Raw genomic sequence first — 22,799 nt, 5'->3', positions numbered from 1 at the left:
GCATCTAGTCCGGATGTCTCCTGGACTCCTCCCTAGAGAGGTGTTCCGGGCATGTCCCACTGGGCGGAGGCCCCGGCGAAGACCCAGGACACGTTGGAGAGACTGTGTCTCCGGGCCTGGGAATGCCGCGGGGTCCCCCTAAGAGGGGATGGAGGAAGTGGCCGGGGAGAGGGAAGTCTGGGCATCTTTGCTTAGACTGCTGCCCCCGGTCCCAGGGGCAGCGAGAAAGATGGATGGATGGACTTGACAAATTATTTTGCACAAATCATGTAATGTAATGGATTTGGAATATTTTTTCTTTTCATTTGTGTGTAACTTTGTGAATAGTTACTATCTATCTATCTATCTATCTATCTATCTATCTATCTATCTATCTATCTATCTATCTATCTATCTATCTATCTATCTATCTATCTATCTATCTATCTATCTATCTATCTATCTATCTATCTGTGTGTGTACTGTACATATATGTAATTACTTCCAGATTAGCTCAGACATGACATTTAGTTTTTTCCTGTCTGAAAGAAATAATGATGTGACTACCGCATGATACCGATTCCCAGTGGTGTTATGAGCTTCATCCAGTGTGGGTCCTTGCAAGACCCTTCACTCTACTGCCTAACTATGTTGCAAAAAAGGGACCCTAAGTCAGGGCCTCCCTGTGCTGGTCCCCAGCCTGGATAAATGTAGGGTTGTGTCAAGAAAGGCATCTGGTGTAAAAAATATCTGCCAAACCACCTGTGGGAATTAGAGGAAGATGATTTGCTGTGGCGAGTCCTGAAGGGATATGCTGAAAGGTGAACAACATTGTCAGTTGTGAGAACAAGAGTTCTGACTTTGTTAGTACTTCTATAGGGGTTGTTAGGGGTTTGGGCTGGAACTTGTTTAAAGCAGCTGTAATAATCTAAATTCTAAATTCCCCATCAAAATCATTTTTAAGTTACTTGGAGAAACCCAGTAAATCCCTGTGAGTAATCACTGAATCAGAAATGCAATAAAGTCAAGTGTTTCTTCTGAACTACAGCAGTCTAAAAGAGATGGATTTGTTTCAGACTCATACAAGTGAGCAAACGAGAAGGAGATGGATGATGCCCTCAGGCCCAAAAGTCAGAGACAAAAGCAGGGAACACAAATTTAAAGGGAGAGCTGTAAAGTCAAGGTTGCCAAGGTTTTTGTCAAACACACAACAGATGTTGAGGAGAAGAAGCCTGAGCAGCTCTGCAGGTGAAGGGGTATCATTTAAGGCGGAAAATATGTGAGGAATAATAAGGAGGATGGAGAGAACAAATGCTTGGTGTGTTTTACTGAAGTCTTTACTGTTTGACCCCACAGCAGTTTTACTGCAAAGTCTTCCCAAATGTTTTTTTTAAAAGAATTAAATGTAACAGCGGACACTAAACCACTTTTAAACGAGATGTCCTGCTGCTGATGCCCCATCAGAACTGCTATGATCTCATCCACAGACTGTCGAGCCTCTGAAACAAATCCTGCTCAGATGAAACATGAAAGGGGGGACTTTAGCGCTCTCCACGCCCAGAAAGTCTCAGCCTGGGCGGGGAGATCTCAGCAGACTTTGGGTGTGATCCGAGGCGCTCCTCTGAGGCGCAGCGGACACCGCAGAGGCGCGTCACAGTCCCGTCACAGTGCCGTTGGCACCCCGAAGCCCTCAGTTCCAGCGGAGTTTCCTTCACGATGCGCGGCTTTTCCTGGAGGGTTCGCCCCACACTCCGGATTAAAGAATGCCGGGATTTCCGTGGAATTAACTAGAGAAACGGGAACTTGTTGGAGGTCGGCTCTGGAATCCAGAATGGCACCGTTACCTGCTGCGCTGCTTGTTGCGTTTTTGGGTAAGTGAGGGTTTCTGCGCACAGGTGCGCAAGTTTCAAACTAGATGATAAAGAGAGGGGTTTGCCTCCAATGACCTGAAATTCTAAAGTTTTATTAAATGCTAAATATCAGAACATATTTACATGATGAAGATGGTGATCATATTCCAGGTAGAGGACCTTTATCACTTCCCCTCACACCTGATTCATGTCAGTTAACAATAACAGATGATTTTTTTTCCTGTGGTAACACATAACTGGAGGGCAGAAGTCACAGAGAGCTCCCTAAGGCTGGTCTGCAGATGAAAGCCCTCTGAGACTTAAGAGCCACTTTAAAGATCCACTCCTGATGAAAACCCTGCTGAGCAGCAGAGGATTATGGGAGTGCAGTTGACCCAATCCATCTGCTGCCAGTGACAGATAGGAGGCAACATTTGGCAGCAACTTCAAATGAGCGGGTTGAGATGAAATGGATGCTTTGGACTCCACTTATCCTTCAGTATGTTGAAGTGGATCATTTAAGAGTTCAATTGTGCTGCTGTAACTGTGCTATGCATGGGAGGAAAGTGCAGAGCTTTCCAAGAAAATAAAGTTCAAAACAGAGGCAGTAAACCCACCAAAGGATAAACACGCTGCATGCGGTCAGCCTGAATGAGTTTGACCTTTTCTTCTTTGAAATGTTTGGGAACAATGAGCTCGCTGGAAAAGACGGATCATCCAGGAATTTGAGCCAAACCTTTGGAAGGCTGCAGATTTTCAAAACGTTAAGAAATATTTTACTGACCGCATGAGGACAAAAATACATCAGAAAGAAAGCAGAACTAAATTATTTTTGGTGTTAAAAAAAACCCTAACAGTTGAATCTATTTATTGTCTGTATTATTACAGTGATCCCTCACAACAGCTGTAACAAAATTGTCGTGAAAATATGGGCAGCAACCTTTAAAAAAACAAATTTTGTACATTACATTAAAAATGTTGATATTCCTTTGCTCAGGCTTTGGCAAACACATTCTCATTCATGAATGTTTATGAAATGCAGGAGTATTTTTTACTGAACTGCTCAGAAATGTGATTGAAATACTTCAGCTTGAAAAGTACAAAAAGGAAACAGAAAGAAGAGATTTGGCGAGGACATTTGGGTCAGCTGGATCCAGCGGTGAAATGTGGAATGTGAGATAGAGCAACAGTTGGATGATGAGCGTTTCTCGTCTCAGGATGGAAACACTTCCGTGTTGGATCCTGTTGAGATGTGCGACCTTGGAGATCTGAGAACCCGTTCTGATGTCACGCTCCACTTCAAGGCTTTTGTTTTCCTGAGCAGTCCTAAACGGAACCAGACCTAACCGTTTTCTTGTTAGTCCAGTCAGTTTTGGTTTTCTTTTGCTAAACTTTAAGGGTAAAAATGTTTTTTACAGAGAGGCCAGAGAAGAGGGGCGAACCCTCCAGAAAACTGCTATAGTGTGACAGTTAAGACTTTTATTGTTTTAACTCCAGCCAATCAGCTGCAGTAAACCCCTTTCACTGCAGTTAAAGGTCTTTTTCATGAATTCTTAGCGCCTTTCTTGGTGTTTTTTGATCGACAAATGAGAAGCAGCGTCACATGAAGGAGTAGATGTCAGTATTTTCTCCTGAAATTCCATCATTTATGCATATTTCAGCATCAGCAGCAGGCTCAATATTGATCGGGGTTCAATCTGAATTAGGGAAAAAGTGATAGCTCTGTTTGGCAGGGTGGTGTTTGATAAGACGGGCCCCTCCCTCCACCCTGTCTGTGGTGGAACAAACTCAAACGGAGACGTTACATAGAGGCCTCCTTTGTCTTTTCCTCTCAGCCATGCAGAGTCTCTCTGCCGTTACATCACCGTCAGGATGCGGCCAACTGGAAATGTTCTCTGTGGCTTAGGACTCTGGGAGTTTTGTTCTTGGGCTGAGACAGAATTGTTATGATGATGGCCTCCGTGAGGGAGGGAGGTGCTGTAAAAGAAATGAAGGTCTGATGCTCAATCATCACTGTTTAAAGGAGCGGCAGCAGGGATGATGGAAGACCCTGCAGAAAAGGACACACACTCCCCTAATCATTCCCTCCTTCATTTCCTAAAAGCCCATTTTCCATTGAGTTGGCTGTAACCCTTGTGCTATAGTCACTTTAACATTGGGAGTTGGGTCATCTAGACCCACTAGACAGTGCTCTGAACCTTTTTTCTTCAATAATTTGTGATCCTCACTGGTGTCCATGGATTACATGAAATCTTTCCACCTTTATCCACCTTTGTCATGGTAGGGAGAACACGTCAATGGAAGGGTGGGGTCATCTAAGATAGCACAATGGTTAAAAAGGCCTTCACTTGTTTGTTTGTTTTAAACTTTATAAATGTAGAAAAAACAGCTTCAGGAGAAATAGAAACCAGCAGAAATACTAAGATACTAAGATAGCACAAGGGTTAAAAGGAAAATGTGCTTAGAAGGAATATCTGCTAAAGTTTGATCTGCTCCAGACTCTGACCACCACCAATAGCATGTCATTCTGCACAATGTGGACGTTTAAACTTATGTTTCTTTTTTGATCCCAAGTATTTTACACAAAGACAAACATTTTCCGGTGTGATTCTAAATCAAGACTCAAGGAAAACCCGTTTTTTAAAGCTCAGAGTAAAGACAAGCACACCACAAATACCCTAAACATGACGATATTCTAAATATTTATGATTTTATAATATAAATCATCAATAGAGGATTGAAACCATGAAACTAAACACGCTAAGAGGGCTGTGAACGAGAATGTTTTTGATGATACAAACAATATCCAAACATACAGTGCTGTGAACTAACTGTATAGAATGTTATGCTTGTCTTTGTCAGAAAGTACAACACAGGGTTACCTTTACACATTCAGCCAAAAAAAACGGAGGGCCCCTCCTTTCCTTCAGCTTCTCTGGGCTCAGAGGGGTCTGGGATGGACCGGCACTGTGTGGAAGCACAGCATAACCCAGAACTTGGGATTTTTTTAGGGGTTAGTGTGTGGGTGTGGGGGGTACTGGGGTACCTGTTCAGTCTGTTGCTGAAAAGCAATTATATTTTAAGGATAACATGCAAAATTCTATTGTGGTATGGAGTAGTTTCAGTCCTGTTACTGCAGCTTTAAAGTAAAAAAAAGGTGTTAAAATCCCACTCCCATCATCTTCTGATCTGTTTTTAAAGCGTTCCCAGTGATTCAATTCAATTCAATTCAATTCAATTTTATCTGTATAGCCCAAATTCACAACAGTGGGCTTCGTACCGGTAACTGTAAGGTAAACATACAATCAAAAAGGATCATAAATACATAGAATTCAATAGGATAATACTATAACTAAACCAAACTGGCATCCCTGTCCTTAGAACCCCCTTCTCTGTAAGGGAAAACTCCTAAAAAAAAAATGGAATCTGGAAAAAACGAAGAAACCTCAGGGGTGTCAACATGAAGGAGGGATCCTCCCCCAGGACAGACAGGCGATGTACCAGAACTCTTAGAGAAGAATTAACTTATCTTACCCTACAACTACATATTTAAAGTCCAGCAAATGATCGTCATCCAGATGAAGTTGGGGGACGGCTGGGGGCGCGAGACGAGCCGGAGACGGGATCCACAGCCAGGTGTAGGAGCAGTAGTAGAGGCGAGCCAGAGACGAGGTACACGGTCAGGTTCGTGGGAACGGAATATTAATTTGTGGGAACTACATATATTTTATTTTTTCCATGTCATGACACGGGCTCCGTAATGGAGAACTAAATGATAAATAATGATGAAGAATAGAGGAGAGAAGGAGAGTAGAAGTAGATGAGGAAAGAGGACAGAACCCCAGTGCACCATAATTTACCGCTTCAAACATCTAGCAGCCTACTAACAACTTTATTGGTGTTGTTAAGTTTAATTTAAACACATTAACATTAAGGTAAATATTCTCTGAACACTAGCTAGTCTGACAATAAGCCTGTCCAAAGAGGAATGTTTTAAGCCTTACTTTGAATGCAGAAATATACTTCTCATTCTGATGAAGCCATCAAAATCTCTGTGGTTTTCTAGGACATAGTTTCTGCTAAGTAGCCTGAGCTCATTAGAAATTGTTGTCTAAGTTGTAGGCGGAACTTTTGCTGCAGGGTAAGCCCATCCCCATGTCCCATCATCCTTTACACTCTTTCCTGCTAGCTTACAGCCCCTCACACCCCCAGCCTAACACTACCAGTGCAACAAAAATGGTGACCGATATTGCTGTCCAGTTTAGATCCAGATTCCAGCTCAGACGTGGAAAACGAAGACCTTCATGAATCTGTTTGTCTGACAGTGGATGATCAGAATGGAGCAGAGCAGGGAGCTTGTTGTTTTTATACAAAATATGAGCAGTTTTTCACCTGCTCCTAATTCACAACCATTTGAATAAAGAAATTAGCAGAAATTCAATTTTAATCTTAATTTTTCTTTACACACCTCCTCCATTATCAGAAAAATGACACAAGAACATGTTAAAAACACTGAAAACACCATTTTCACTGGAGTGAGTCTTCAAAGCTCTGCCGTACCGGGCGGCAGCCACTGGGGCCACCGGGCGCCGGACACAGACGTGGGCCAAGGATGGAGACAGGACCCAGAGGGCCCAGGAGCCGCCCACCACCCTGCCGGAATCTCGCCACCACAGGCCAGAGCAGGCCCAGGTGCCCAGGCGCCCCTTCACACTACACTACCCTGTACAACCCCTCCTCCCATATCTGCCCCCGATGCCCTCCCCACTCTGCAAAAAGGAGGGTGAGTCCCAGCGGGCCCCCGGCGATGTAGCCCTGCAGTCCTATCCCCACCCATGCACTCTCACATTCTTCTGGTTTCCCCCCGCCCGCCCCCCATCACCACACGGTAACCACCGGCCGACTGACCCCCAGCCACTGCCCCACCCAACAGGCCGCCCTGAGAGGACCCAGGCGGGTGAAGACCGGTCACCCCTCCCCGATCCCACCTATGTATTGTGGTGTGGGTGTGCAGTGTATGTGTGGTGCCAACATGCAGAAGTGTGTGTCTAAAGTGAGAGTTAAAATTGGGGTGTTGGAACGGTGAGATGAGAACGGATGTTTCTCCATGCCCCCCTCCACCAGACCATCCCCACAAGGCCCTAGATGAATCAAGGTGTCCAACATGCGTGTAAAAGTGGAATGGAGGCCGGGCGCCGACGTGACCCCAAAAAGAGTCACCACTGGTGAACCCCGCCATCACATCTCACCCATCCAGTTCCTGGAGCCCCATGTGCCTGTGTGCACGATATGTTAGGGTGGGAGCGGGGAAGAGCAGGCGGATGGGCACAAACGGGGGGAGCCCTCTTCACCCGGGCTTTCCATCCATTTTCTTGACCCTTTTGGGTTCACGGGGTTTCCGGAGCCTGTCCCGGCCACTATTGGGTGAAGGCGAGCAACCCCATGAGCGGGCGCCATTTTTTTTTCCAAAGGAGTTTCATGACAGACTCGAATCCGTTTTTAATAAATTTGCCATCTCAAAGGGTGATGAGGATTTTTAGTTTGGTTTGACCTCAGTTTATAGGGATTTTTACCGGATTAAAAAAAAGACAACTTCTGACTAAACTGTCTCTGACTGGACTCAACATTCCCACAACAGAAAACTTTGGCTTCAAGGGAAAATATTTGTTCATTTATGCTCTTTATTCAATTAATTTCTAATTACAACAACAATGTCCAGATTCTCCTGGATTTTCTGTGTTTCTAGAAGCAACCATGTTTCTGTTGTGATGGTGGAACTGACTGCTCTGTTTGCAATCCGCAGCTTTTCAGGATAAGATCATGTTTGATGAGTCTTTTGATGTTCTCGTCCAATAGTTTGGAAACATCTCGTTTTGGAGAAACTGCTCCTTCCACACCCAAGTAAACAAGCACAGCTCTCTCAGGACCTGCTGCTTACAGCTGCTTTCTGCAGCATCAGCGTCACGGCTAAACCCAAGAGAAGAGGGCGATCTTCGGCAGAGGAGCACCTCTTGGTTTTTTCTGTCTCCCTGCTGCTCCACAGACCGTTAGAGAAAGTGGTCCCTGCTGGGTTTGAGGACAGGGAAGTGCATCCTCAGCTCAGGTTCAAAGACTGAAGTGCAGCACAAAGCCATAGATGTCGTAGAAAAAAGGATTTTAAAAACAGCATGATGCCCACATCAGATGGACTGAGTCTGGTTCTGCTGGAGGTTCCTTCCTCTCCACTGTGGGCTTACTCACGACAAAGAAACCCTTCTATATCCTCTGTTGGTCACTTTTTAGTCCATCCATGCACAGATTAGTCAATCTGGGCTTTTTGAAGTGATGTGGATTGTTGGCTTTGATGGTTATTTGCTTTGAGATTCCCTCACTTTGGGAGTAGATGCTTTGACGTGAATTATACACGTGCTTAGACAAACATACAAAGAGATGGAGGTTTTGCCTGAAACTCTGTTGCTTCATTTATTCACATGTTTGGTTCTTCTTCTGGTATTATCTGCAAATCAATCATGATGCAGCTGCATTAATGTGCATTAAAGGCAGACCAGATCTGATAGCAGGAATTCTAGGTGGAGTCTGATTTTATTAAAATGTTTCATGGAGTAAATCCTGACTGGAATGTGAGCCTTGGGCTGTCTTTCAGATTAAAGCGCTGAAGATGCTTTCATTTCCGATTTTTTATCCCTGGAAGTTGTTTCCAGGGCTTTTTGTTTTGTGGGTTTCAAGGAAGACAGAAGACTACACATCTCTCCGGCTGTCTGTTCAAGCGTTGTGAGTTTGGTAATACGTCAAGTATAGTGTCTGCTGCAGGCTGCAAACATGAATGCAATCATCAAATAATAAACTTTATTCCAGAAAATAGCTCATATCAGGAGTTTAACTTATACTAAAACACCCCAGTTCATTAGAAACAGACTAACTCGTTGCTTGTGTTGTGCTCTAAAACACAGCTGTAAGCGTGTTTCATTTATTTAAATGTGAAATAAACGTCTTTGACAATTACCGGTTCAGCTCTAAATTGTTCCGTTTGAGTAATTAAACTAAACTCTCAACTGGAAAAATTTGAAACAATTCTGTGCCTCCTTATTTCTGACAGCATCCATTTTCCTGTTGTGCTCTTTTCCCTCAGTTTGGGCTCAAGGCTCCTCCTCTCTTCATTACCCTGACGGACACCCCAGCCGCCATTCGCTGGAGAAAAGCTTCGGTGGATCCATGAACGACTCTCAGTGCCAGCACATGCTGAAGCACCTTCACAACGGAGCTAAAATCACGGTTCAGATGCCCCCCATCGTTGAGGGTCACTGGGTGTCCATGAGGTTTGCTCCTTATTTCCAACACTTTCTCTGTGTCAGTGAAGGCAGCTGCTGAAAACGATTGACAGGTTGTCTTTTTTCATCATCTCCGTTTTCGTGTTGCAGCTGTGAGGTGAGACCCGGGCCGGAGTTCCTGACCCGCTCCTACAGGTTTGACCCCAACAACACCTTCACCGCTCAGCAGTTCTACTACGAAGACAACCACTGCACCAGACCCGCCTACACGCTGCTGATCCACGGCCGGCTGCGCCTACGCCAAGCCTCCTGGATCATCCACGGGGCCACAGAGGCAGAGTACCACCTCCACCAAGTCCAGATAGTGTGTCACACGGCCTCTGTGGCCAAAGAGCTGAGCCAAAAGCTCAACCGCAGCTGCACAGCGGCTGTGAGGGGCCCCTGGGAGCCCAATGTCCTATACAAGCTGTCGAGCGAGGAGGGGAGCTACGACTGCTCCAAAGAGCTGAACTTTGCCATGCATGAGCTGCAGCTTCTGAGGGTGGAGAAGCACTACCTGCACCACAACCTGGACCACCTGGTGGAGGAGCTTTTTCTGGGGGACATCCACACGGACCCCTCGCAGAGGCTCTACTACAAACCGTCCAGCTATCAGACGCCTTTACAGAACGCCAAGGTTTGTCCTTCCCCGCTTTTTCATGTTCCTTTCCGGATCTTTTTAGGCCTGCAGAAGCTTCAGTCCGCAGGCCTTTCCATGTAAATCCAGCAGATTTTCTCTTTTCTGCATGGCGTTTTTGCTGTGAGGAAGATTTTAATACAGTAAGAAAAGAAGATTGATTTTGATCAAGATTTTAAAGGGAAAATGTTTCAAATATTTGTTCATTAATCTGACTGTCCTAAACTGATAAAAGCAGCTTTTTTTGTGGAAATACTTTCAGAGCCACATAAAGATCCTAAAACATAAATTGGAGTAAAACTATAGCCAGGAGGGTTTTTCCCAGATGGAAGATTGATCAAACATTCCCAAAGGTGTGAATGCTGAGATTTTTTTCTTTCAGGTTGGTTAATGGAATACATAGTTCTAAATCTATACTAAATGTGTTGATTAAAGAAAAAATACTGCTTTTCTGTTTAATAATTGCACATAAAAGTCACAAAATGCTCCTGTTGACACTCAAGACAAACTCTTTATACTATATGGTTAGCCTGACCCACTAAAAGCAGCTGCCAGGATCAAAGCTGTGGCCTCGGGGCTGCTGCTCCTTTTTCCAAACGATTTTAAAGCAAAATAAAAGAAAAAAGTCTTTGTGTTATTAAAAACACTAATTTACCTGAGCAGAAACTAATGCCAACAATCGGATGGGAAGTGCTCTGATGTCTTCTTTTGACCGAGCTCCTCCTGGCGTGGAGGCTGGCGTGGACTTGCTGCCACCGGTCCCACTGCAGACGGCTCAGGGTGGATGGCGGTCGGCGGCGTCCTGCTGAGCTGTAGCTCTGGCCCTCATGTGTTCGCGCAGCGTTTGTTCAGCCACAGAGGAGCTGCACTCCACTCCCACAGCGCTGACCCTCCTCACCCCAAAGACCCCCCACACACCCACAACAACCGACCCTCAGAATACTCTGCTAATCCAGACCTGATCCCAGATTATTTACACTGCAGGAATGACCAAAAGTGTCGTTTGATCCACATGGGAACAAGAATCTGCAATGAAAGGAACCTGAGAAACGTCCACGCTAAACATTTTCTCTAAAGGAAACCTGAAACTGCAGACTGTTAAACGACAGCATCCCGCAGCATCCCACAGCATTTCGTACCATCCCCCAGCATTCCGCAGCATTTCGCAGCATCCCGCAGCATCCCGCAGCATATCGCAGCATCCCGCAGCGTCCCGCAGCGTCCCACAGCATCCCGCAGCATTTCGTACCATCCCCCAGCATTCCGCAGCATTTCGCAGCATCCCGCAGCATCCCGCAGCATATCGCAGCATCCCGCAGCGTCCCGCAGCATCCCACAGAATCCCGCAGCATCCCGCAGCATCCCGCAGCATCCCACAGCATTTCGTACCATCTCCCAGCATTCCGCAGCATTTCGCAGCATCCCGAATCATCCCCCAGGGTCCCGCAGCATCCCGCAGCGTCCCGCAGCATCTCACAGCATCCCGCAGCATTTCGCAGCATCCCGTAGCATCCCGCAGCATCCCGAATCATCCCCCAGGGTCCCGCAGCATCCCGCAGCGTCCCGCAGCATCCCACAGCATCCCGCAGCATTTCACAGCATCCCGTAGCATCCCGCAGCATCCCGCAGCATTTCGCAGCATCCCGCAGCATTTCGCAGCATCCCGCAGCATCCCGCAGCATTTTGCAGCATCCCACAGCATTTTGCAGTATCCCACAGCATTTTGCAGCATCTCCCAATATCCCAAAGCATTTCACAGCATCCAGCAGCATCTTGCAGCATCCCAAAGCATCCCACAGCATCGCTCAGCTTTCCACAGCATCCCGCAGCATCCCCCAACGTTTCACAGCCTCCCGCAGCATCCCGCAGCATATCCCAATTTCCCAAAGCATTTCACTGCATCCCGCAGCATCCTGCAGCATCCCAAAGAATCCCGCAGCATCCTGCAGCATCCCGCAGCATCCTGCAGCATCCCAAAGCATCCCGCAGTATCCCGCAGCGTCCCAAAGCTTTCCACAGCATCCCGCTGCATCCTGGTGAGAGGGCTGACCACTGCACCACCATGCAGCCTGATTTTGAATATCAATTATAAAATGTGTTTTTATTTCACCCTTTACTAAGACCACTTCAGTAAACTGTCTTGAATAAAACACACTGCTTGTTCACCTGTGGTGACCAGGCAGAGGGTCAGCACCCTTGCTCAAGGGTACCTCAGTTGAACTGTAGCAAGGAAATAAAGACCTGTACCACTCAGGCGGTGCATGGCGACCCTTAAGTAGGATTTCTACTTAAACTCCATCTGTTTTATTTGACATGTTCCTTTGTTTAATCTACTTACACTGACCAAAAGTATAAACGCAACACTTTTGTTATTGCTCCCATTTTTTATGGTATGAACTCAAAGATGGGAAACATTTTCCACATACACAAAATAACCAATTCATCCCACCTCGCAGGTGTGCCATATCAAGATGCTGATTAGACAGCATGATTATTGCACAGGTGTGCCTTAGACTGGCCACAAAAAAAAGGCCACTCTGAAATCTTCAGTTGTATCACACAGCACAATGCCACAGATGTCGCAAGTTTTGAGGGAGCGTGCAATTGGCATGCTGATAGCAGGAATGTCCACCAGAGCTGTTGCTAGGGAATTGAATGTCCATTTCTCCCCCATAAGCTGTCTCCAAAGGCGTTTCCGAGAATTTGGCAGCACATCCAACCGGCCTCACAACCGCAGACCACGTGTAACCACACCAGCCCAAGACCTCCACATCCAGCATGTCCACCTCCAAGATCGTCTGAGACCAGCCACTCGGACAGCTGCTGAAACAATCGGTTTGCATAACCACAGAATCTGTGCACAAACTGTCAGAAACCGTCTCGGAAGCTCATCTGCATGCTCGTCGTCCTCATCGAGGTCTCAACTTCACTCCAGTTCGTCGTCGTAACCGACTTGTGCAATAATCATGCTGTCTCATCAGCATCTTCATATGGCACACCTGCAAGGTGGGATGGATTGTCTTGGCAAAGGAGAAGTGCTCACTATCACAGATTTAGACAGATTTTTGACCAATATTTTAGAGAACTGGTTATTTTGTGTATGTGGAAAATGTTTCACATCTTTGAGTTCATACCATAAAAAATAGGAGCAATAACAAAAGTGTTGCATTTATATTTTTGGTCAGTGTAGTTTTATATTTATTCTATACATTCTATCTATAAAAATTTTGCTCCCTAATTTTAAATTACTTAAAAAAACAACTTAGATGAAAATGGTGTTTTTGGTGTTTTTTCTCATGATGGAGGACGTTTGTAAAGAAAATAAAACTCGAATATTTCTTTATTCAAATCATTTTGAATAGGGAGCAGATAAAAAATAGAGAAGATATTTTTTGTGATGTAGAGGATCTGGGCGGGGCCACAGGCTCCCTGCTCCGCCCCATCCGGATGCTTCCACCCGCAGACAAATGGATCTGTGAACATCCTTGTTTTTCGCATTTGGGCTGGAATCTGAATCTAAACGATATTGCTCTCCATTTTTGTTGCACCGCTAATGTTGAGTTGGGATTTTGAGGGGCATTAAGCTAGCGGGGGAGACTGTAAACAAAGGGATGATGGGAAGAGGGGGGTGGGTTTCGCCCACTTCTCAGCGGTAAATTTCATGTGAACTCCTGCTGCTCTGCAGACACTGTCCTAGAAAAACGTCACAGTTTTTTTTTTTATTTTGGATAAAAACGGCGTCATCATGAAAAGACGACCGGGACCGTTTTGATAATAGATCAAAAGAGGATCCGAGTGAAACACATAAACCAGACCGTCATGTTTTCTGAATCACACTTCTTAAAAAACTTTTTTTTTCTTCCTAATTATGCAAGAAGTCAAATCTGAGCTTTTGTTGTTGCTTCATGTCCAGACAGCCCTCAGTCAGAGTAGAACCAGAGGAGTATCCATGTGTCCTTTTTTGATATTAACAGGATATCAGCCTTTTATTTAATTATTTGAATTAGGACAGTGCATATTAATCAATGTATCAGCAGCTGCTTCAACATAAATATGCCAAAGTTAGTTAGGATAGGAGCTAAGTTTTATCCATGAACATTTAGTAACTTTCCAAATCCATCATGCAATTCTTACTTAGAATGTCACGGTAATGATAACGCAGACTTTTTGTTCAGGGTTCTCTTAAACAGAGACTGGGGGGGGGGGGGGGGGGGGGGGTGTCAAAGTGCTTTCATTTGTCTGGGACCATGTAGTAAAACAATAAGTTATACAACTACAAATCATTGAATGCCTTTGCTGCCTCAGTGTCAAAGAAGACCTTATTTACTTAAGATTTGACAGAGTTAAATTTGACAATATTGGATATTTTCTTTTAAAAGTTAAGTTTGAATCTAAGATTACGGCAAGGTTCTTGAATTGTTCTACGACTTCACATTACTCTCCATTGACCACTTCCCTCACAGAAACCTTGGGACAAAGTGATGTTCTGGGTTCTAAAGTGAGAACTGAGCTTGAATATTAAGATGTGAGATGAAATCAGAAGCAAAAATGGAAGACTGCTCGGTTTCTTTTTCGCTGTTAAAGCACTCCATGTCTCATTTGTGTTTTCATAAAAGTAAACCGTTAACTGGGTAGCTCTGGATGATTAACCGCTCAGCAGCTGAGATCATGGAGTACATTTCAGATTTCTCCATGAAGAATTGGAACAGGACCGCAGTCCACTCAAAACGTGTTGGGTTTGATCACCTCACGGGGCTGTAATGGCTTCTCTTTGGGACGTTTTACTGCCACAGTGGCTATCCAATCCATTAATTTTAAGTGCTGCACCCAGAGCTGGTGCCGGACCAGAACGTTGGCCGGTGCCAGCCTTGTTCTTTTGTGGTTACTGGGTGGGTCTCCAGCAGTGATGCAAGTGCAGAGCAGCAGAACTGCGTCATCAAGCACAACCGTTTGGTCCGCTTTCATATTGTGGTGTGTGCGGCTGGTCATTTTTGGCTTTTTACGTCTTGTTGAAATGAAAGAGTGAAGCTCCACAAACACGAGAGCCGGATGAGTTTCCTTGCCTCCGTCTCCATCTAACCATCTTCCTTTGCACTTTGTCTTCAGTGGCATGTCCTCTCATCAGGACTTTTGATGCAGACGTTCTGACCGTATCTCTCATTTCCTGACTTTTCTGAAATTCCAGAGGAGTCGTTAAAGCATTTTCTTCCAGCGTAGAGTCGGTCCAGCAGTGTAGGCGTTCTGTGGCGGGAATGTCTGCCACAAACCTGGTTTAAGCACAGCTGCATTTTCACTTTCATGCATCCAAATGCTGGAGAACTGGCAGCCGCCATTATTATAAAGTGGTTGAAGACAAAGTTTTTTCTCACAAAACCAACCAAACTCTAACGACTTTTTTTTTTTTTAGCTGAAAAGACCTGAAACCAACAAAGTAATGACAATCTTTTTTTTGTTTGTGAAAATTCAGCCTATGATTGGTTTTATTATTGTTCAGCAGAATCCAGTTCAAAGAGAAAATGCTGACTCAGACAAAAACTAGGTCGCTCTTTACTCAGTGTTGTTTTTTGCACCTTTGAGGCAAACTGTTTCTTCCACTGTTAGTGAGACTTCACACAGACTTGGCTAAGAATTAAGGCCCGTACACACCGGGACGAATATTCGCCAGGCGTTATTCGCCAGCGTTTTTCGCCACGTCTTTTGTGTTCACACCCAGGCGATTTTCGCTGACGATGAGCCGAGCGAACATGCAATTTCCTTCCCTGACATTAGATGGCGCTTAATGTAAACAGAAATACTCCTGTACACAAGGTGGCGCTGCGCAACTTTACGATTCTTAAAGTCGCTTTCACTCAGAAGAAGAGAGCAAGTATTTACGCGCTTGTCAGAATCAAACAAAGAAAACATGAATATTTCAAGCATCAGTAGCTCCAACTGGTACTTGGTAAGGGGATATTTTAGAATGTCCGTCATTATTTCTTCGCGGCAGTGTAGACGCTACTTGGCGTCTATCTTCTTCGCTGGTATGTGTGCTCAGCAAGGCAGTTTTGTGTTTGAGCGCCCCCAAGTTGTGTTTTACTGTAACTTCAGAAGCTCCAGACACGTGTGCAAAAGCGCCATTCTCATTGGTCGAATGCATTTCGACGCGACGCGTCGAAAAAAAAAAACGAACCCGAGGCGTTTTTTTTTTTTTGACGCTTTGGCGCTTGCCGTTTTTTCGCCTCGGTGTGCACACTCACATTGGTGCCCTTTGTTTAGACACGAGGGGTTAAACGTCGGCGAAAATCGCCGGCGAAATTCGTCCCGGTGTGAACAGGCCTTTAGGCTACGTTCACACTGCAGGGCTTAATGCTCAATTCCGATTTTTTTGCAAGGCCGTTCACATTTCCAATTAAATCAGAACTTTTGTGATCTCCTGTGTGACCCAGAATTGACCCGCATGCGCAGAAGAGTACCGGTACTCAACGGTGAACGACGTCACTCGTTTGTGGAAGTAGCTAACGTTAACAATAGATGTCAACAACAGTGGAGCTCTTTTTGCGTTATTAAATTCATTTTCACAAAGGAGCCAGCACAATTAAAATCTTCTCATTTTAAGAAGGCATTGGAGCCGGGATTGTCTGTACCCACTGTTGTGGAATGGGGATGTGTATGTGCTGCGGCCGCGCATGCATGTGTGTGTTTGTGTGTAAGAGACAAGAGAGAGCGCGTGCAGCGAGGTAGGGAATGAGGGGGGCAGTGGGGGCAGGTATTCATGTTGTGTGTTATGGAGGAAGGAGAATGGTAATAAAAGAAAGCTTCCCCCAGAATAAATGCTATTGACTCCTTATGAACCTGCTCTGGAGAATCTGAGGGTCCGAACGGGGAAGTGAACCCCGAAGGAGGATCCGCCTTCTGTCCTGGAGAAGGTCTCCCCCGCGCTTCTTCTGACCGCGGTCGGAAAGGGAAAATAAAAAGTCATGGCGGGGAAGGTTCCACACCACGCTCGGCCATTTAGCTGGAGATATTTTCAAAAATCGCCGGTTGCGATAAGAGCCCTGGAGTTTGGCCTGAATAGAGCTGTCACCCCAAAAATGAATCAAATCGGTGACCTCGCTTCCCTTCCACTGACTGGTCTCAGCAGCATCGTGCACCATGGTTGATGTTTATGTTCTAGTTCCCGCCTACTTCAACGCAGAATTATGACTCCTGTAGCGTATTGATGACGTACGGGTCGGATACGGCCTGGCCGGTCAGACGGAGGTCCCATTTGAAAAGATCGGATACGTATCGGATTCAGGACTTAAGAGTCCTGATCCGGTTGGAAAGGCCCTGATCTGCATCAGTACAGAGTGTTCTGACACCAGGCACAACTCTAATCTTCAGAAATCCCTGATATGGAGATCTGGGTGAATCTGCACAGATTTAAGAAACCCTGCATCAGATGCAGCAGACCAGACCATGAAAGACCCTCCTCCGTGTTTCACAGTAGATATTCTTTTCTCCTGATTTGTCTCTGGTGTCTCCACCAGAGTAAAGTGACAAAAACGAAACGTTACTTTTTAAGGATGCTGGTTTTTTATTTGTAGGCACGACTGTTGGTGTGGAGTAAGCCCACCTTCATTTCCCATCTTCTCTCTCTCCCGCTAGCTTACAGCCCTCAAGCTTTAGCTGGGCAACGCAATTGGTGAGCAATATCAGAGTTATGCAGCCGTCCAGTTAAGATCCAGATTCCAGCTCAGACGAGGAAAACAAAGACGTTCACGGATCTGTTTGTCTGACAGTGGATGCATCAGAATGGAGCAGAGCAGGGAGACTTTGATCCCATACGATTATCTACACCACGGTGTAATTGTCATAGTTGTCGACAAGAGAACCACACTTTTCCGCTTTTGCAGTTTTGGTCAACATTATTTCAAATCTATTAAAAACTGTATCATGTTTTACTATGCAGTTGAATCCTTGTTGTTTCAAACGATTTTATCCCTTTGTCTCGTCTGACAGGCGGGGAAGTGAAGGATTTGGAGCGGTTTTTTTGTTTCAGTTCTTCAGTGGCTCCAGCTCAGCTTTCTCCTCTTCATCCCTGCCTCTCCACGTTAGACAGGAGAAATGTCATAAAAATGGTCTCCCGTCTGGGTTCCCTCAGTTATGACTGTGAGCTCACAGCAATAAACTGGACCATGAGTCCCCAAAGGGCTTTTTGGCCCATGGCTCTGCCTGTCAGGCAGGGACGGACCTCCCCTCACCAAAAGAGCCTGCCGTTTGATTTGTCCTGAATGTTGTGAGATTCTACGCTGCTCAGGTCTGAGAGGAAAAGGAGGAGACAAACACAGAAACGCATCTCAAACAATTATAATATCATGAAAAGATTTTTTTAGTTTTCCTGCAGGGCGCTGCCAAGGTAGCAGGATCTGCTTTAACTACCGGTGACTATTAGGCCATCATCATCAAATCTGCCTCTTCCCTGAAGGAGCTGGGATAGGCTCCAGCAACCCTGTGACCCTGCACAGGACAAAGCTGGAAGAGAAGATGCATGGATGTAAGGACTCTCTGCTGAAGTGGAGCGCCAAAAGCATCAACTAATCAGAGTTTTTCTGTTCAGAGCAAATTTACTTCGCTTGAACTTGAACTTTTAAACAATGACGACCGTGCTGTGCAGTGGCAGCAGGTGTGTCCACATACGTCTGAGGTACGAGGTGACTCACATGAACGGCTGTAAAACTGCAGACACTCCTGGAAGCAAAGGGGGAGCTGGACTCTCCTTTCCCTCTCAGACGGATCAGGAACTCGCTGCAGGATTCTCTCATCTGCCAGATGTGCAGATTTTGGCCTTTTCCTTCTACATTCTTTTCTTTGTTTCCTTTTTGTTTCAGCGGCCATTAATCTCATGTAGACGTGTGGTAGTCTGGGAAAACTGCGGCTGGGGTTGAGCAGCTCTCAAAGCTTGGCCACCCTAGGATCATGAAAACCTGCCTCCCTTCCCTGGAGTTTCCCCTTTGGACCAGGTTTTGTCTCCCATCTAGTGATAAATGTGCATCAGAGTGGAGTTTCTGAGAGCCTGGCTCGCTGGAAACCGCATCATGGCTTCTGTTCCTCTGGATGTGTTTTTTTCAATGATCAAACAATTCTGGCCGCGTTTTTTTTCTCTCTCTCTCTCCAGCAGTCATTTTTCCTCCCATTTCTGTGGGTGAAACACCTTTGAATCAAACTGCATAACCCTTGTGCTATCTTGTAAGGTCATCATCACTGTCTAGTGGGTCTAGATGACCCCACTCCCAATGTTGGGAGTTGGGTCATCTAGACCCACCAGACAGTGCTCTGAACCTTTTTTCTTCAATGATTTGTGATCTTCACTGGTGTCCATGGATTACATGAAATCTTTCCACCTTTATCCACCTTTGTCATGGTAGGGAGAACACGTCAATGTAAGGGGGGGGTCATCTGGACCCCATAGGATAGCACAAGGCTAAAGCAAATGTGTTGTTGACGCACGCGCGCTCCCTCTGTTCGCAGAACCACGACCACGGCTGCATCGCCTGCCGCATCATCTACCGCTCCGACGAGCTCCATCCTCCCGTCCTGCCGCCGCGGGCCGACCAGACGGTGGGGCTGTACGGTCAGTGGGTGAGCCAGCGCTGCGAGATGCGGCCCGAAGTCCTGTTCCTCACCCGCCACTTCATCTTCCATGACAACAACCACACCTGGGAGGGCTACTACTACCACTACTCCGACCCACTCTGCAAACACCCCATCTTCACCCTCTACGCCCGCGGACGCTACAGCCGGGGGCTGCACTCCACCCGCGTTCCAGGCGGGACGGATTTTGTCTTTAAAGGTTTGAGTTTGCCTCATAAGAATATCCTTTAGATCAAAAACAGACTCTTTCTGCTTCCCCGCCCTGATGGAGGCGTCAGGTGGTGTCCTGCCCAACAACACAAACCAGTACTCATTGTTCAGAAGTGGAACCAGCATCCCTGTTCACTGAGGCAGGGACAGATTTTCAGATGGACAGAAAACAGCAGAGCAGCAGTGTGTTTCTAAAGAGGATAGTACAGCAGCAGTTCAGGAGAAAAATGAGCTTTTCTATTTAAAGACCCACTCCAAGGAAAACTGTGGTTTTGGTCTTTCTAAACGTTCCTGAGACTATTTTTTGGATGATAAAAGACTTAGATTAAGAAAATTAAGCATAAAATTGCATTTCTGGATTTTTTTTTATTCAAATAAATGTGAATCAGGAGCAGATAAAGGAAATGCTGTTTGGGGAAAAAAAAATCATATATATATATTTTGACAAGGCTGCACAGTGGTGCAGTGGTTAGCACTCTTGCCTCACAGCAAGAAGGTCCCCGGTTCAAGTCCCGGCTGGGGGACCTGGACCTGGACTAGGACATCAATGGGGGGACCATTCTGTGTGGAGTTTGCATGTTCTCCCCGTGCATGTGTGGGTTCTCTGTTTTGGGACTCCGGCTTCCTCCCACCGTCCAAAAACATGCTGCATAGGGTAATTGGTCAACCTAAATTGTCCCTAGGTGTGAGTGTGAATGCGTGTGTGATTGCGGACACTCTACCCTGCGACAGACTAGCGACCTGTCCAGGGCGTCCCCTGCCTTTGCCCACAAGTGGCCGGGATAGGCTCCAGCAGCCCCGTGACCCCGAAAAGGACAAACAGATTAGAAGATGAATATTTTTGACGTAAAATATACGCTGGGTGCTCCATTCTGATCATCCACCTGCAGACAAACATATCCATGAACGTCTTTGCTTTCCTGGTCTGAGCTGAAATCTGGATCTAAACTCTACGGATGGATAGATCTGGTATTTCTGTTGCACCACTAATGTTAGGTTGGGGTTGTGAGGGGCTGTAAGCTAGCAGGAGAAGGTGCAAACAAAGGAATGATGGGAAATGAAGGCAGATTCCAGGAGGAGGGGGCAGACTCACTGTGCACCAACAATCCCGCCCACAACTAGGGGTGAATTGTTGAGGAACGTTTGGTTTTTAGTTTTTAGCTACAAATGTCAAAGTCTGAATTTAAAGACCACTGGGGGAACATTGCTCAAAAGATGAAAGGAATTGAAAGATTTGACAATTTAGACAATCATCAGCAACATTAAAGCACAAAGTTTGGCTCAGAAACATAAAAGTTAAGGTTTATTTTGAGATGCGTTTATTTCCATGTCTAACGTTCGAACAAGCCAATCCTGAAATAGGAATGTGAAGATCTGGGGTCTTTAGAAAATGTCAGGACTGTGACATCACAGATCCAGATGACCATCTGGTTTCAGAAGAATTTCTGCATCTTCAGACCCTGCAGGGGGAGATTTACTAGTATTTTTGCCGTTTGGATTTCCTAAACATTCATGTGAGGAGCAGCTTTGGGAGAAAACGTTAATAAAACCATCCGCTCTCCTCTTCCCTCCTTCAGTGAACCACATGACGGTGACCCCCATGGACACGCCCACCACCTCCCTTCTCAACATCTTCAAAGATAATGAGTGTGGCCAGCCGGGCTCCTGGCAGATCGAGGTGGAGCAGGATGTCACCCTGACCAACGGCTGCATGGCGTTGGGCATCCGGCTGCCCCACACCGAGTACGAGCTCTTCCGGATGGAGCAGGACGTCCACGGACGCTACCTGCTCTACAACGGCCAGCGCCCCAGTGACGGCTCCAGCCCAGACCGCCCGGAGAAGCGGGCCACCTCTTACCAGATGCCGTTGGTCCGGTGCTCGTCCAGCAGCCAGAGGTCGGAGCGCAGAGATGGCGCTGCGAGCGGCTCTCTTCTGCATCGCCCCGACGGCTCCGGATGGCAGAGCGGCTGCAGCGCCCCCCTGCTGGCCCTCACCGTCACAGCCGGGCTGCTGTCCTGGTGGACTTAGACTTGCATGTCGGGTTTTTAGGAGGATTTCTTTAAACTGATGTCACAAAAACTGCTGCACCGCAGGAACTGCACTTTAGATTGGAACTGACCCCACGGACCTCCACCCACACAGACTCCGGACTCCTGCTGGACGTTCAACCGTCACCCTTTTGAGGGACAGAACCATGTGGACAGAGACCTCCTGTGGAGCTAGAGCTAAGCATCCGAGTTGCTGTAAAGACACTGCAGTCCTTCTGAGAACAATGGTGTGAGGTGCAGATCCTCCTGGTTTTTACTGCGGTAAAAATGAGATTTCTAGTCAGAGAGATCATTTCTAGGTGGCTGTTGAGATCCATGTCATGTTCTCCTCATGACATTACCGACTCAGACTCCATTAAATGCATTTCCTGCCAACGATTGGTTTTCCCTGCTGTCAACAGAACCGTTGGATGGACTCTCCCACACAGCCGGAGCTCAATCCCACTTGACTGATGCCAAAAATAAAAGCTTCACATGCCGACAGTCTGCGGTTTTTCTACGAGTCAGCAACTAAACGCCTTCTCTGTGCTTTCAGGTGTCAGCCACAAACTGACTCAAACACTCGGAGGCGATTCAACACACAAATCCGTCCAGCTCTCTTTCCAAAGCCGAGTGACCCGTAAACCTTCGTCCTCGGTTCCTGATGCTAAAGGCCGTCTCACACAGCCACTGCATACATTTTGGACGCATTGTAGCCTACGGATGCACATTGGTCATACGTGAATTTTCACAGCTGTATCAGGAATGGATCACGTTAAAACCACGGGAGAAGTACGAATAAACCACACAGAGAACACGTAAAACAACGTAGAACATGAACCGTGTGATTATTGTGCTCTTTAGATGTAATTCATTAGATTTTCATGCTTCAATGACATCATTTGAATGTATACCCCTTGTGCCATCTTGTGGGGTCCAGATGACCCAACTCCCAATGTTAACGTTGGGAGTTGGGTCATCTAGACCCACTAGACAGTGCGCTGAACCTTTTGTCTTCAATGATTTGTGATCTTCACTGGTGTCCATGGATTACATGAAATCTTTCCACCTTTATCCACCTTTGTCATGGTCGGGAGAACACGTCAATGTAAGGGGGGGGTCATCTGGACCCCACAAGATAGCACAAGGGATGTAAAAGTTATACATCGGTGGTTC

The 22,799-nt window shown here is 46.2% G+C and overlaps 1 protein-coding gene across 1 annotated transcript; it reads left to right on the top strand.

The window, feature by feature from the left end:
* Positions 1–1,330: 1,330 nt before the first annotated feature.
* On the top strand, positions 1,331–22,127 carry LOC101175348 (protein APCDD1). The gene is made up of 5 exons (XM_004078710.4): positions 1,331–1,850; positions 8,959–9,145; positions 9,248–9,773; positions 19,263–19,584; positions 21,173–22,127. The coding sequence occupies exons 1-5, from the start codon at positions 1,451–1,453 to the stop codon at positions 21,622–21,624; spliced, it is 1,887 nt and encodes a 628-aa protein (XP_004078758.2). The 5' UTR covers positions 1,331–1,450; the 3' UTR covers positions 21,625–22,127.
* Positions 22,128–22,799: the final 672 nt, after the last annotated feature.

The sequence above is a fragment of the Oryzias latipes genome, chromosome 17 (assembly GCF_053564925.1).
Source record: "Oryzias latipes strain Hd-rR chromosome 17, Olatipes_Hd-rR_3.1".
Classification (NCBI taxonomy): Eukaryota; Metazoa; Chordata; class Actinopteri; order Beloniformes; family Adrianichthyidae; genus Oryzias; species Oryzias latipes.
Note: the sequence above shows the minus strand (reverse complement) of the source record. Positions and strands in the feature narration are given on the sequence as shown.